At 38.6% G+C, this 17,409-nt stretch overlaps 1 protein-coding gene across 11 annotated transcripts in view; it reads left to right on the plus strand.

Annotated features, from left to right (window-relative positions):
- Window positions 1-17,409, plus strand: part of LOC117344478 (activated Cdc42 kinase-like) — a 131,763-nt gene that overhangs the window by 79,908 nt on the left and 34,446 nt on the right. For 10 of the 11 annotated variants that reach the window (XR_004536197.1, XM_033907225.1, XM_033907228.1 and 7 more), the window contains one exon: window positions 5,008-5,256. Coding sequence is in view for 10 of the 11 variants with exons in the window: in XM_033907225.1 (XP_033763116.1) it covers window positions 5,032-5,256 (225 nt within the window). In the remaining variant the exon portion in view is untranslated. Of the gene's footprint in view, window positions 1-5,007; window positions 5,257-10,056; window positions 11,007-17,409 lie in introns of those variants that run through there. The other variant, XM_033907232.1, reaches the window with a different exon arrangement.

Below are 17,409 nucleotides of genomic sequence, written 5' to 3' on the forward strand. Positions count from 1 at the left end.
GAATTCCATTAAAAACACATGTGTATTTGTGGTGTGCGTGGTGGGATGTGGTGGGATGTGGTGGGATCGTGTGGTACAGGGAGTGATAGTACAGGGAAAAGTTGTACAGTTGGTACCAGCTGCTCGCTCAATAATTCTGTTCTGCAGGTGTTGATGGTTTTATACCAAGTTAGGAGAGTAATGAGTAGTACACATGTAGTCGTAAAGAGTTATGGCCCTTTACATAATTACCTGTCTGTTTAGGAGACTTTTGTCCAGATAATTGCCCCTGGAACACAAGACCAATCATTATGATGCTTGTCCATTTCACCCATCAAATAAAACCTGTGTATTAATGATACCTATATTTCTGCTGCAGTAAGGAGTTATGGCCCTTGATTAAATTGGCAATCTAACAAGGCCTTGTCCAGTCCACTGCCCAACTAAATTTCAACATATCTACCACCTGATAATGTGCATGTGAATGTATTCATAAGTAAGTTAGTCTTGAATATGCATGGTTTTGATTTTTGGTTCTTTGGTTTTTCCGTCAATATAACTGACCAGATTCACTAATGACTGATTATGTGTTGTTTCCCACAGTTACTGATAAAACTGTTAATGACCAGTTAGATTTATGTGATGAACGTTCTTACCTTGTTATAACTTCCAAATGTTTGGCTAGTAATCACATGTAAAATTTATTTCAACATTCTGATAATTTTATCATGTTCCCCTCTGTGAGCATGAGCAATCCAGAGTTACCTCCCCTTATATGAGTGATGAAACTGATGCTGACAGCTCTAGCTAATCTTTGTATATCTTTATACCCTGACCCAATAACAGACCGACTTACTGGTTATATAGGAGTATAGCTGGCTGTTACAGTCTCTGGTGCTTTGGGATATCAACCTTATTTTCTGCCAGGAGGAGCCGACACTGCAGATGTTGGTATGTCTTTGTGAAATATGAAGTTGTGAGGAGAAACAACCACACATGTAGAGAGTAGAGAGACGTTTTGTGTTAGGAAGGTTGTAAATCACCTCCATTATATCTATACTGTTACACATCTGGTCAGAATACCTTCTCTTGTTTCTGGTTAATTTACAACCATAGTACATTTAAATGATACCATCTTGTATCAAGTTTGTTGAAAATCCATTTTACATGATCATGATTAGACAATGTGAAGGGGGTGTGGCACTTGGAATTCCTTACCCCATAGTCTGTATGACTGAGGTAAGGGCCTGACCCGTTATGTTCGATTTGTTTAAGCAACACGGTCCATATTTTGGATTTGATTTGATTATTGAAGTCTGATCTGTGTTCCTCTGAAATTGTCTTTGTAAAAAACATTATGTAAAAAAGAAATTATATTGTATATTAAAGATTGCATTTAATGGAACTGAAATACGAATTGGTCCGATGATAATCTCTGTGGAATATCTGTAAGGAAATTTGTACCTTTCCAAGTTTAATGGGAGAGAAAACCTCAGATTAATTTGGTATTTGCCAATAGGATGAATTGATGTACTTTAGTTTTAAGAGTACACAGTTTGTCTTCAATTTCAGACCGAGAAATAAAGATAGTTCCTTGTCTGGATTGGTAAGGCAGGGGTAATGTCCAACAGCTTGTTTATATCAACTGACCTTAGGGGAAGAGATTTGTTGACAAGTTCCACGTGCTGCTGTCGGCCATGTATAACTGACCTGATAAGGACAGCTGGGACACAGTCAGGGATAACAATGTGGAAAACCAGGAATAGGGAGGGGTAAAAATGGAGGCAGGGAGGGGTAAAAATGGAGACAGGGAGGGGTAAAAATGGAGGCAGGGAGGGGTAAAAATGGAGACAGGGAGGCGTAAAAATGGAGACAGGGAGGGGTAAAAATGGAGACAGGGAGTGGTAAAAATGGAGACAGGGAGGGGTAAAAATGGAGGCAGGGAGGGGTAAAAATGGAGACAGGGAGGGGTAAAAATGGAGACAGGGAGGGGTAAAAATGGAGGCAGGGAGGGGTAAAAATGGAGGCAGGGAGGGGTAAAAATGGAGACAGGGAGGCGTAAAAATGGAGACAGGGAGGGGTAAAAATGGAGACAGGGAGGCGTAAAAATGGAGACAGGGAGGGGTAAAAATGGAGGCAGGGAGGGGTAAAAATGGAGGCAGGGAGGGGTAAAAATGGAGACAGGGAGGGTTAAAAATGGAGACAGGGAGGGGTAAAAATGGAGACAGGGAGGGGTAAAAATGGAGGCAGGGAGGGGTAAAAATGGAGGCAGGGAGGGGTAAAAATGGAGACAGGGAGGGTAAAAATGGAGACAGGGAGGGGTAAAAATGGAGGCAGGGAGGGGTAAAAATGGAGGCAGGGAGGGGTAAAAATGGAGACAGGGAGGGGTAAAAATGGAGGCAGGGAGGGGTAAAAATGGAGACAGGGAGTGGAGGCAGGGAGGGGTAAAAATGGAGGCAGGGAGGGGTAAAAATGGAGACAGGAAGTGGAGGCAGGGAGGGGTAAAAATGGAGGCAGGGAGGGGTAAAAATGGAGACAGGAAGTGGAGGCAGGGAGGGGTAAAAATGGAGGCAGGGAGGGGTAAAAATGGAGACAGGGAGGGGTAAAAATGGAGGCAGGGAGGGGTAAAAATGGAGGCAGGGAGGGGTAAAAATGGAGACAGGGAGGGGTAAAAATGGAGACAGGAAGTGGAGGTAGGGAGGGGTAAAAATGGAGGCAGGGAGGGGTAAAAATGGAGACAGGAAGTGGAGGCAGGGAGGGGTAAAAATGGAGGCAGGGAGGGATAAAAATGGAGGTAGGGAGGGGTAAAAATGGAGGCAGGGAGGGGTAAAAATATCAAACTTAGAGGTATAGGAGATAGGGTGGGGTAAAATATCAAACTTACAGGTATAGTAGACAGGGAGGCAGGGGCTGGGTTACAAAGGAGACAATGAGGATCAAACTTAGATGTATGGAAGACAGGGATGCATGGGTAAAATATCATACTTATAGGTCAAGGTCACAAGAACATGGCACACATTCTCAACCCATGGTCTATATTTAAGTATAACATAAATATTTATTGACAGTGGCAAGTCTCTAAGATGAAATTGATTTATATGTAGGAGCAGTACTGGTATGAATAAGAATTAGGCACTATGGCATATTGTTCTATATTTATAACTTAGTGTGTGAAGGAAAGTACATGTGTGCAATTATAGTCATAATCCAGGTCAAGAGGTCTGTGTTGTTATGAATGGTTTACATTGTGGTTACTTCATCCTCAGCCAGTCAATGTCTCCCTCAGCTACTGCTAACCTCTTTGATTTCACAAGCAGCCAACTAATGTCTCCCTCAGCTACTGCTAACCTCTTTGATTTCACAAGCTGTTGTTTGTGAGAAAACTTGTTTACAAATTTCGATATTCTGTGAAAATTAATGAATTCCGCAATGACGTTGAATATTCAGAAACTAGTTTTCATGAATAAACACAGATAAATAGTAATGTACTCCCAATGAAGTATGAGTTGAGTATAACACATGATATTACAAAGATTTAAGATGACATTGTCATGTACAAGACTCTTAATGACCCTGCATTTTACCAGGTTTAAAATGGCTTTGTCATTTACAAGACTCTAGATGACACTGCATTTTACCAGGTTTAAGATGGCTTTGTCATTTACAAGACTCAAGATAACCCTGCATTTTACCAGGTTTAAGATGGCTTTGTCATTTGCAAGACTCTAGATGACACTGCATTTTACCAGGTTTAAGATGGCTTTGTCATTTACAAGACTCTAGATGACCCTGCATTTTACCAGGTTTAAGATGGCTTTGTCATTTACAAGACTCTAGATAACACTGCATTTTACCAGGTTTAAGATGGCTTTGTCATTTACAAGACTCAAGATAACCCTGCATTTTACCAGGTTTAAGATGGCTTTGTCATTTACAAGACTCTAGATGACCCTGCATTTTACCAGGTTTAAGATGGCTTTGTCATTTACAAGACTCAAGATAACCCTGCATTTTACCAGGTTTAAGATGGCTTTGTCATTTACAAGACTCAAGATGACCCTGCATTTTACCAGGTTTAAGATGGCTTTGTCATTTACAAGACTCTAGATGACCTTGCATTTTACAAGGTTTAAGATGACCTTGTCATTTACAAGACTCTAGCTGACCTAGAGTAACCAAAAGGAAATATGCATGCTTGCATTTATATGCATTAGTTAAAATGTTGGTGTATTTTTTTTTAATCTTGATTAAAAAAAACTTGTTTGATATTGAAGACAGTCATACACACAGTATTTGATATCATCAGAAAACTCCTACTTATATTGACTGAAAACAAATCCTGGACAGAAAGTGATGGAGCTGTCAGTCTTTATACAGTCCATTCTACCTCTAAGATGGGCCGTGTAAAGGACAGTAATCCCTAAGTAATATTATTAGTTATCCAAACAGGATAGATTTCTCCACAATAATTGTTATGTACACTACTGACATCGCTAACTAAATCAATTCTGTCTAGGGCTAGTGGCATTTATTGTTTCATCTTCAGAACTGGGTTCCAGCTTCTAACATGGAGTGTAAAATACATTACTGTTCGACAGGTTTTAATTCTACATATGATCACAACTCTTTTGTAACTTGTACTAAAGAGAATTTCTCGTTAGGTTGGTAAGTTATATTGTTCACTGTTCGTTATATATTGAAGTGTATTAAAGGTATATGGTGAAGTAAACATCTTATCCATTGGTCAATGTAAAAAAATTTAAACCAATCAACAGTCATATACTATGTACACTGTGTAGAATTAAAGGATGACACACTTAATAATGAGTTAACATGCCTGCTCCAGTGGGTATCTTTGTTTTCTATTTCACCTACCAGCAGCATATATGATCTAAGGTTTCCACACACATGTACTAATATATATAAAATCAATAAAATCGAAATGATTACTTCTAAATATACCTCCTAGTAAATTTGAGCTGTAGAAAACAGTATATATCATTCCAAGATTTTTTCTCCATTTTGCAGTTGTGAGGTTACGAGCCTATCACCATGGGAACCACAGCCCGCGATCTGCTGGATTTCCTAGAGGAGGCAGAGCTCTCCCAGTATTACTGTGCCTTGTCCTCGGACCTCAAGATCACCACAATTCTCCAGCTCAAGTATGTCGAGGAGGACGACTTGTTCGGAATCGGGATGACAAAACCAGAAATGAGGCGTCTCAAACGGCACTACAAAAAGGAATGCCCACAAGGAGCTCTAGGCAGGTTAAAAAAGGTGATTATCTCCCTTGAGTGGTTTTAAAGACAGATTCTGATTGGCTGAAAAGCTTTATCCAACAGATGCCTGGTGATGAGCCAATCCATGTCTATTGCAGTTTGGTACAATGCTAATAAGTGCTGTTTTATTCTACTACTAAGCTTACTCTCTACTTTGAGTCAATTTAGTTGTTGGCCCTATTGGCTTATTGTAGGTTAAATACATTAGAGAATTTCAAGTTATTTCATAAGTTTCCTGTCCGGTGGTTTTGTACATAAAAATTATGCATGTACATACCTACAAATGTACATAATGCCAAAGTTTGTCAGTGCTCTAGCTGCTTCATTCCTTTAGGGACTTTTATCAAACTTTACACCATAATATCTTGGACAAGTTTCAGGGTTTCAGGGTTTTTGGGTCAAGGTCAGGGTCACTGTTACTATTTTTAGCAGGGGTGGGTAGGGGATATTTATTGCTTTAGCAATACCCAGTATGCTTGTTCACTATAAACCTGGTTATTAGTGCAATCTTTACGTGACTCACTCCAATAGATCTTTCACATTAAATTTTGATCTCAAATGAAATGGAAGGTTATTTAGATTAACAGTACCGATATCTGACATTCAGTTCTAATTTTGAGAGTGTTATGTTATCTCAAAGATGATTTTTTTGAAAATTTTGAAAAACAGATATTGCTGATGATAACCACAGTTAGAGCCGATAAACACAGTTTGGATACAGATTGATTTGTGTATGGCTGTTTATCATTGGACGAATATTTGAGTGAGGGAAATTTATCAGAGACCCAGCCAATGAGCAAGTGCATCAACTAAATTGAGCTGAACTTAAGTAGAAAGATATCAACTTTATAGATAAAAGTGTGTTTATGAAGGAAATTAAAATTCCTTCTTTGCTAAAAATGTTGCTAGGAGCAGACGAGACCTTGGGTAGGGCTGCTGAAGTTTGATAGATGGTAGCCATGTTCTCTTGTAAAACTTAACAGCTACTCCCGAAACTAGACACAATCTGATGTAGATATATATCATAGATGAAATATACTACACAGCTATGGTCCCCAGTACAGAACTCTGATAAACTAGTGTAGATGCTATTGACATGGTAAAGAACTATTGGTCCTGGGCGATGTAGGAATATCTTGCATCAAAAACCAGCGATGATTTTGTATGATAATCCATGCCCCCAAAGTGAGCTACACATACCATACTCCAAATAGTCTTCCGTTCCCAACACATACCATACTCCAAATAGTCTTCCGTTCCCAACACATACCATACTCCAAATAGTCTTCTGTTCCCAACACATACCATACTCCAAATAGTCTTCTGTTCCCAACACATACCATACTCCAAATAGTCTTCCGTTCCTCCTATTTGTTTCAAAAAAATCTTTGCTAAAAAAAACCCACCTGTGTTTTAAGACATTACAGTAAACCTCCGGTTAGTTCGAACAAAATTAAATAAATATTGACGAACCTGTTCGAATTATTCGAAATTATGCTTCAGAAAAAAAGCGCGAGTTCGAACTATTCGAGTCAATATCGGCAAAAATCTCGGCAGAGTAAAATCATTAGACACAAACACATCCATCGTAAATCTTATACGTAATAACGGCGGCCTGAACAATGGCACATTTACAAGTAAGTAAAATGATAGTATTTCATTTAATTCAATGTTAATTGATCATTAACGTTCTTCATTTCGCGATAACTATGATGGTTATTGCGCGAAGCCGCTCGGGCAATGCGTAGCTACAGTAGGCCCCAAAACAGTACCGTACACGTTTCATTTGTGACACAAAAGTTAAACATTTGTACAGTATAATCTTTGCATGGTTATATTTTTTTATCTGAATGAGAAACTATCGCTATATTATTATAATAAATGGTCTCTTAAATACATCAAAAGCAGTCTACATAACCTGTTGCGTTTACGAAAGCACTACTGTAAAAATTGGCGATATATGTTGGTAAAATTAGGTCAGAACATCAACATGTCCGCTTTTAAATATGCCCAGTCGTATTATCTACCAAACATAGTTGATACCTGCAAAATTATCCATCACTAATTGGGACACCTGTGGATTGTTTTGACAGGATATGAATGCTTTTCACGTCACTCAGCACGATCGGGCAGCCGATCCTTTCAACTATACTGTACCGCAAGCGACACCTCGCGTAGCATGCTTACCTAGTGTGAGGTCGCAGGTTTTCAGGTAATACTTTGATTGGCAGTACTTAAGAGATGTCCAATCACAATTAAATAATCATAATGCTAAGTTAACACTAGTTATATGTGAAAATTCACGGACGATTTCTTAGTATGCCATACACAGCACAAATACAAATATCGCATGTTATTTATACATTGTCGGGGCCTACATTTGCAATCAGCTGTCTCGTGCGTGGTGTATTTTGCAATGTAACAAAAACTAAATTAACGCTAAAATATGTGGCATATATTAAATCACAGACGCATTCTAATGATCACGCATACAATCTAATAACCTAAACGTGCTTGTTGATCAAATTTAAATCTTGGCATTTTTTCTGGGCCGGTCATCGGGGCCGGGTCGTCGCGAGCTTTCAATGGAGATTGCCGGAAAAAATGTTACTTTACGTTCTTCATTTGACAAGTTCGAACTATTCGAAATGGTGTCTGTTATAAACAGCCAGAGTTCGAACTATTACTAGCTAAAAAATTACTGTTTTTCTAGAAAAAAAATGTGTGTTCGAACTATCCACGTGTTCGAATTAATCGGAGGTTTACCGTAAGTTGTTATGTGTAAATGTGGTAGATAATGACACTTTGTGGATGGAACATCTTTAATGCTGTTTCCTTGTTATGTCTGTGATTTTGGATTAAAAATAAAAAGACAAATGTACAGATAAATTTAATTTAAAAAAAAAAGGAATATGAAATGAATGTCCATAAATATCCTCCTGCCCTTTTGTTAGTGTCTCTACAGAGAAGTCCCCTGCCAAACTTTCTCCTTAGACGCGATTTCTTCAAGATGTCTGCTATTTGTTATGATGTGATTTACAGGTAAAATGGGGAAAAATATATGTTTCTGGGGGCACACAGGAAGTTACACAATCTTTATTGTAAAATAAAACGTCGATCTAACTTTATTGCAATGATGTTGTAAATTTTTGTCTGCCATGACACCGCAAGCCACCCAGATAGTATAATTCTCATCTAGCCAAAGTATTACCAGTATCGGAACCCATTGTGTTTCATTGCTTGTACATTCATTATATATCTTAACACAGGCCGATCCATATCACAACGACCTATTTAAGTAACAACATAAAGCACCACAACAACCAATGAAATCCTCTGATCTATGGCTTGATTTATTTACTGTTGACAAGGATTTGATCAAGATTACTATTATCAAGATTTCAACAGCCATTTTCTGCAATAGAAAGTTTTTTATTGTATGCTAAAATGCTTTGAAAGTTTACAGCAACAGATGTTTCGGTCTGAAGTAAAATGAGACAGGCGGAAATGTGATGTAATTTTAATCTAAGTTTTCTTTCGTCAGTTTAACGTGTTGTAATAATAATCCCATCCTCCATATGTTATTGAAGTAATTGTGGTTTGAAGTGTCTGAGTTACGAGTTTGTGGTATTGTAGTCTTTTAATGTTTGTTCTAGTATAAGGACGTCATTATGAATTATTATTGGTCGTATAGACTCCGCACGTTAGCCTTGTTAAATTTGATTCTGTAGGAAGATGATAGCTGTATGCCAAACATTATTATGTTAATGTAGTAATATCTAGAGATAAAAGTACATACATTAGTAGTAGTTTGTAACTTTAAAACTGATTTACAACCAGTTGTAGCAGACTTCGTGTCATATTCATAAGAATTTTCCACAAATATATTCACAAGTATATTGTACCTACCCATATTCAAACTAAGCTGTTTTTTACACAAGCAAATACCCAATGTATTTGATTAAGATATAAATTCACATGCTGTTCTATCTATAGCGACAAGCCCAGAGGGTTAACACATAATCTCTGACTCAAAATATGAAGGATTGGCTTATTATAGGACAACTTGTAATCTCGGACACAAATATGTAGGGATAGACTTATCAAGAACAACAAAAAAGCATTTGTTGACTTTTATACTGAACTGCAATTGATATGGATATAAGCTTATTACAAGTGAGGGCATGTTTAAATATCTTATTTCAAATAAGAAATTTCTAATTCTGCTTAATGTAGAATAAGGACGGTATCAGCTTGTTGATGACATAGAATCCTCCTTTGTTTTTTTCTATTTCTGAAAATGTGAACTAACTTTTATTTCAGCTTTTTCACTTCCTTTGGGACGTAGATTGTGAAAATAAGTATTGTATGTGTATAATATGGTTTTATCTAAAATCCACATTATACAAAATGAAATCATCTCTGAGGCTTACTGTACCTTTCCTTTTGAAATCTGAACTCCATTTTATAAATGTGCTCTAAATTGGATATATTATCAAGTTATATGCCAGTACAATTATGTAGGTATATTTGAGCACTTGAAAGTGATGATTGATTGACACAAAATCTGCCTCAAGGAAGTAATGACCTTCTCTTAATCCACTCCTAAAGTCTGGTGTATTTTGTACTAATGTACTTCATGAACTTGATAGATGTCATTTAGATTGTGGCTTTAATACGAAACTAAAAGGTAAAATATTTGTTTTGAAGTTTCTCTGAGTCACTTTAACTTTAAATAAAGCCATACCAGGTAAGAACCTTTTAATGTATTGGCGTACCTGAGTTTTATTTACCTGTCCATCAAGACTTTCATGACTACCTGCTGACCCTGTGAAAGGTCACTTGTACAAACTGTCTGTGTTGTCATTAGTCCAGTAATCGAGGATATATAGGAAAACATTGACACTTTCCCTGGACGTATAGCTGGTTTTGGGGGTAAAGGACGACTTCCGCCGACCACAGGGACGTATGTGATACCCTGGTGTCTGTGGGCTGTATGACGTGGTGTACATACAGATCTGCAGTAGTGTAGGATGTACACACTGCTTAGCTTAACACTGTGTCATGTGTAGCAAACCTCCATGATTTTACTCATAGCCACTCCTGAAAATCATTCATTGATTTTTGAGGACAATGTGCGATCCAGGCAAATACTGATGTAGGTTTTCGGGCTGTTTTTGACTGTTCCAATACTATGTGTCTGAGAGAATTTCTCTAATGTTGACGAAGGTTTTATCCTCTCAAGCATGTCACAAGTGTAACCCTTCTTAGAAAGAATTTCGGCTGAATTCTGTAGTTGGATCTCTGTGTGTACGGACACCTGGCTCTGTATAATACATTCAGTCAACCATTCTCTGTACTTATGACGTGACGTGGATCGTTTCCTCACCAGGCACACCCCAAAAATTATTTAATTGTTTTTGTTGAATGATTTCCAAATGATTATAAGTGTTTGTGCACTACAACATTGTGTGATCGCTTTACACTAAACAATTCTTGGAGATTCTATGATAAATCACAGTGAATCCTACTTGGGATGTAACCGGATGTTGACTTCTTAGGTTTGTGAATGATTGCCTGAAAAACAGTGAAATATAGATACCTTGGTCTCAGTATAATAGGTCTTCAGTGTGAATTGTTTACGGCCTAGTGGGATATATGCACACCTTCGATACGGATTACATGTGTACTATTTAACAAAGGATTTATGTGTACAGCAGGATGAGAGGTATCGCAGCTCGAGCTCGGGTAATTCACTCTTTTAATATATGTACCTTTTCCTTAATTTTATATATTTAGACTAAATTGATGATGTAGTCGTAAGTTACTTATATATGATTTGTTGATCTAATTGTAATTAGGTGTGATGTGTATTAATATCCATCAATGTTTTTGTTGTGTGGGGTGATGGATTAAATCCAGCATTCAGGATCCAGGAGGGGAAAGGTTCAACTTTAAAATCAAGAAGGTTTGACTTTGGTTTAGATACGAACAGCAGCTGTATATATAACCCATACACCCTTCCCATACATGGTCCATGTAAAAATATCTATGAGAATTATGTAAGGGTATAACTAGTGATGTATCTGTAGAGAGTGGCTACTTGCTCTAAAAGGGAAGGATGGGGGACTGACCCCCCCCCCCCCCCCCCTGGTCTGCAACTGGCTTATCATAAAACCTTTAACAATGTCACACTTTCATCATATTGTCTCTTGTCTATATGAATGTATATGAGTGTACTGGCTCTTAAATGGAAGGGAAGTTGGTGGTTTTGGTGGCGGTTGGGGGGTGGGGGTCACATTATTGCAGAAATATTACACCAGCTTTCACATTTTCTGTGTTAAAAAGAAATATAGGGTTTATAATGATTTGATATTTCCTTTATTTATTTAAATATGTTATGTCCTTAATGACAGGAATGCATAATACAAGTATGTGACCTACTTAAGTATGATGATGTCCTTTATTGCCATACATGTGTATTGGTCCAACCATAAATAAACCTATCTATAGGACGTACATCATATTATGGGTCTTTTTGATGTCACTCAGTTGTACATAATTACTGCAGTATAGCAATGTCAGCATTTCTTTCCACTACATTCTAGGATGATAAATCAAATTTCACAAAAATGAACAATGTGACTGGAATTTTACATTTTTATCCAGTTAGTATCTGCATATTTAAATGCAGTGAGAATGAATTACAGGGTAATAAAATATATACCAGAAAGCTGTGTGTGACAATTGTGTAAAGTGGACACTACTAGTATTACAGAAACCTGTGTAATATGACATGTGTAAAGTGGATACTCTCACAGAACCTGTATAATCTGACTAGTGTGAAAAGTGGATACTCTAACAGAACCTGTATAATCTGACATGTGTAAAGTGGATACTCATACTGAACCTGTATAATCTAATACTGTGTAAAGTGGATACTCATACAGAACCTGTATAATCTGACTAGTGTGTAAAGTGGATACTCATACAGAACCTGTATAATCTGACTACTGTGTAAAGTGGATACTCTCACAGAACCTGTATAATCTGACTAGTGTGTAAAGTGGATACTCATACAGAACCTGTATAATCTGACTAGTGTGTAAAGTGGATACTCTCACAGAACCTGTATAATCTGACTAGTGTGTAAAGTGGATACTCTCACAGAACCTGTATAATCTGACTAGTGTGTAAAGTGGATACTCTCACAGAACCTGTATAATCTGACTAGTGTGTAAAGTGGATACTCATACAGAACCTGTATAATCTGACTCGTGTGTAAAGTGGATACTCTTACAGAACCTGTATAATCTGACTAGTTAGAAAAGTGGGTACCCATTTGAACTCTTATAGAACCATGTAGTGTCTTGCTTGGGTAGATAAGTAAATATAAATAAAATGTTTTTCTCTGGTTATACTAACCAAAATAGGATATTAACTATCAAGTTAACCATGCATACACACAGATATGTTGGTGTCCTTTGGTTTCTTATTTTGATGAATCTCTTGATAGCTACTTACATATGACCCTGACTGTTATGAGGAAATTAAACCGCAATTGAAATAAAATAAAAAAGTGTTAATGATGTTATAAGATCTACAAGCATAAACCTTTATCATTTACCCACTAGAGGGCATATAAGTTTGTACTTGGGTCTCAGACCTACAAACACTTGGTCGCATCTCAGACCTACACGACTGAGAGTCTGTAGGTCTAAGACGTGACTGAGTGTCTGTAGGTCTAAGACGCGCCTGAGTGTCTGTAAGTCTGAGACACGACTGAGTGTCTGTAGGTCTGCGACGCCACTGAGTGTCTGTATGTCTGAGATGCCACTGAGTGTCTGTAGGTCTGAGAGCCACTGAGTGTCTGTAGGTCTGAGACACGACTGAGTGTCTGTAGGTCTGAGACGCCTCTGAGTGTCTGTAGGTCTGAGACACGACTGAGTGTCTGTATGTCTGAGATGCCACTGAGTGTCTGTAGGTCTGAGACGTGACTGAGTGTCTGTATGTCTGAGATGCCACTGAGTGTCTGTAGGTCTGAGAGCCACTGAGTGTCTGTAGGTCTGAGACACCACTGAGTGTCTGTAGGTCTGAGATGCGACTTTGTGTCTGAAGGTCTGAGACACGACCGTGTGTTTGAAGGTCCGAGACGCGACCGGGTGTTGAAGGTCTGAGACACGACTGAGTGTCTGTAGGTCTGAGATACCACTGAGGGTCTGTATGTCTGAGACGTGACTGAGTGTCTGTAGGTCTGAGACACGACCGAGTGTCTGTAGTTCTGCGACACCACTGAGTGTCTGTAGGTCTGAGACACCACTGATTGTCTGTAGGTCTGAGACGTGACTGAGTGTCTGTAGTTCTGAGACGCCACTGAGTGTCTGTAGGTCTGAGACGCCACTGAGTGTCTGTATGTCTGAGACGTGACTGAGTGTCTGTATGTCTGAGACGCCACAGAGTGTCTGTATGTCTGAGACGTGACTGAGTGTCTGTAGGTCTGAGACACGACCGAGTGTCTGTAGTTCTGCGACACCACTGAGTGTCTGTAGGTCTGAGACACGACTGAGTGTCTGTAGGTCTGAGACGTGACTGAGTGTCTGTAGTTCTGAGACGCCACTGAGTGTCTGTAGGTCTGAGACGCGACTGAGTGCCTGTAAGTCTGAGATGCGACTGAGTGTCTGTAAGTCTGAGACGCCACTGAGTGTCTGTAGGTCTGAGACACCACTGAGTGTCTGTAGGTCTGAGACACCACTGAGTGTCTGTAGGTCTGAGACGCCACTGAGTGTCTGTAGGTCTGAGACGTGACTGAGTGTCTGTAGTTCTGAGACGCCACTGAGTGTCTGCAGGTCTGAGACATGACTTATTGTCTGTAGGTCCGAGAAACGACGTATTGTTTATAGGTCTGAGACACGACGTATTGTCTGTAGGTCTGAGACATGACTATCTGTAGGCCTGAGACATGACTATCTGTAGGTCTGAGACATGACTATCTGTAGGCCTGAGACATGACTTATTGTCTGTAGGTCTGAGACACGACGTATTGTCTGTAGGTCAGAGACACAACGTATTGTCTGTAGGTCTGAGACACGACGTATTGTCTGTAGGCCTGAGACACGACGTATTGTCTGTAGGTCTGAGACATGACTATCTGTAGGTCTGAGACATGACTATCTGTAGGCCTGAGACATGACTTGTTGTCTGTAGGTCTGAGACATGACGTATTGTCTGTAGGTCTGAGACATGACGTATTGTCTGTAGGTCTGAGACACGACGTATTGTCTGTAGGCCTGAGACACGACGTATTGTCTGTAGGTCTGAGACACGACGTATTGTCTGTAGGTCTGAGACACGACGTATTGTCTGTAGGTCTGAGACATGACTATCTGTAGGTCTGAGACATGACTATCTGTAGGTCTGAGACACACATGCATCATATTATCCGTCAATGTTTTTTCAATGCCTCCTATTGCGATCAAACCTGGGACCTCTGGTTTACTAGACTTAAAATCTCCTAAGTGATGATCTTTGGAGATTTCTTAGTGTTTTAACCAAGGTAACTGTCACATTCTACATACTGGAAATGTATACATACTGGAATGGAGTCTCCTAGTCAACTAAGTGTAGAAGTCAATCATAACAGGCACCGGATAAGTCAAATTTTCTTTATTTGGAAACCTCTACCTTCAGGATATTTCTTTCTAATTTTTAGGTTATTAGACCCAAAGGGTCAGGATGACCTTTTATCATCGTCCTTTACATCCGTCGTTGTCCACTGGCTGCCGTGTGTAAACTTTCCACATTTCAAATTTCTTCTCAAGTCCTACCAGTGGGATTCAGCTCAAACTTACCTGAAATGATCCTGAGATAGTCCTGACCAAGTCTTGTTATTTCCCGGGTCGGCCCAAAAAATCCATAATGGCCACCATGGCCAACAGTGCAACTATACTTGCAACTGAGTATGTGTGTACTGCAATAGTACAAGGGTCTTCAGAGTCAGATGACCGTTTAAGTTCATGGGCCTCTTGTTTCCAGGTTCCTCTTGTGAATGCGAAATGTTGCATTATGTGACGATAGAGTTATGGCCCATGGTACATAGTTGAATTTCATGCACTTCTAATTTCCATGAGATGTTGCTCATTTATCTACCATGTTAAGAGATCACTACCTCTGTCAGCTTTTGTGTTGGAATGAAAATGTCAGTAAAAACATATCATTTCTATACAAACCCAGGGCAAGTTGGACATTCTTGGGTTAATTTTTGCAAAAAGGGAGAAAAAATGTGACAAGCAAATTTGATTATGTTATCGATTAATCACATCAGAAAAACTTTACAATTAAAATGATCAATTATGGATTTGCAATGGATATTCAGTCACCAGTGATTATGGTACTTGTTTGAAATGGTGTGCTGTAGACCACTCCAACTTGTACAGTACACATCACAGTCATGGCATATCTGGATTGAAGATATTTGAAACATCAGAAATTCATTATAGACCTAATATTTTCAAGCATTTTCTTTCTGGCAAAATAGTTGGATCTCTTCGACTTAAGTTTGCTGATAATGTGTTAAGAATTGGAGTTAAAAATTGGTGTTCCCATTCTATTTATTTGAGTTTTAGGCGTAGGTAATGTGTCTGTTAAAATTTGGGCTAAAATTTGGGCTGAAAAGTGGGTGTCACCTCCCCAAACTGGGAGGGTTTGACAGGTATATAGTGGATAGGGAGTGTAATATTAGGAGACTTAAGGACTACACACACACCACCTGGTTCACCCACCCATGTGTGTTTTTATGACAGCGGAATATGATACAGGACTTTCTTACAGCATATACAATATCACTCTTACATGTCGGCATGGAAGTCTCGTTTGACCTGTCCTTTATTGTAAAAGAATGGCAAAAACTTGACAACAAAACGGTGACAGCCTGCAATATATCACATACCGGCCATCTGCTGAGGAGATTAAGGCATCATTTCCTGATACAGTATACACCAGAATGTTGTCTGATACAGTATACATCAGAATGTTGTCTCGACCCTCCCAACATCTCAAATGGTCTGTAATACTGACAATTACAGATGTCTTTTAACTTTGCCCTCTGCTTAAATATCGTTTGAGAAGAATAATATTTTCTGCACCTAGACCACCCAAATCTAATCAGTGATTTTGTAGTGTCTACTCAAAACTGAACTCCACAGTGAAAATTATAGATATTGGTCATAATACAGTCTCACCTATCCCAGGATATTTGGTAGATGAGCAAGATATTTCCAGGTAACAGACTCGGCAAATACTCACAAATACTTTGAGAAGTGGACATATTTTTAGGATGCTCAGGATTGGCTAAGAATGAAAAAGGCTGCCTGTGTGACCTTTAAAATAAAAACGTCTTTGCCACAACTATTTAATGTCTGACATATCATGCAAATTTTTTTGTTACGTGCAGTGCAGCATTCTGATTGTTTTTCCCAGGTTAGTAATACATGTATAGTAAAATTACATAAATGCTAACTTGTAGTGACAAAGAGACCAACTGTCAAATTTACTGTAAATGGTGTTCCGTTGTCATTTCATATCACATTCGTTAGTAAATTTTCAAATAAGACAAAACACAAGAAAAAACAATAATTTTAATTATAACCTGCATGTAAATACTTAGTTACCTCATGACTAGTTTTCCCAATTAAGCAATATAGTTATTAATTATAATGGAATTATATAATGGGCTAGAGTTTCATCTATGACAGCATATCTTATTACTTCAGTATTAATATTGGCCAAGTATCGCGTCTATATGACTTCCTGTTTGGTACCCTCGATCAGCATGGTCAAATACCTCAGGCCTGATGGTAGTGGGACTCCAGAGGGTTTGTTAAATCAGCCAATCATTTTCATTTTTCTTCAGTTTCCAACCAATGACAGTCAAGTATACAAATGTGTACTGGTGAGCCTGCCAACAATCTCTGCAGCATATTGCAGTGGCTGACCAATCACGTTCTGTACATTATGGACTACTTGGAAAAATCTATCCCTTAATTAATGGCCAAAATACTAGATCGGTTGAGCATTGACTAGTATTAGTCAGTGGTCATATGTTTGAGTTCATAGATATTCATATCTGATTAATGCTATTTTTAAGAATTTGATT

Source organism: Pecten maximus, chromosome 16 (assembly GCF_902652985.1).
Source record: "Pecten maximus chromosome 16, xPecMax1.1, whole genome shotgun sequence".
Taxonomy (NCBI): Eukaryota; Metazoa; Mollusca; class Bivalvia; order Pectinida; family Pectinidae; genus Pecten; species Pecten maximus.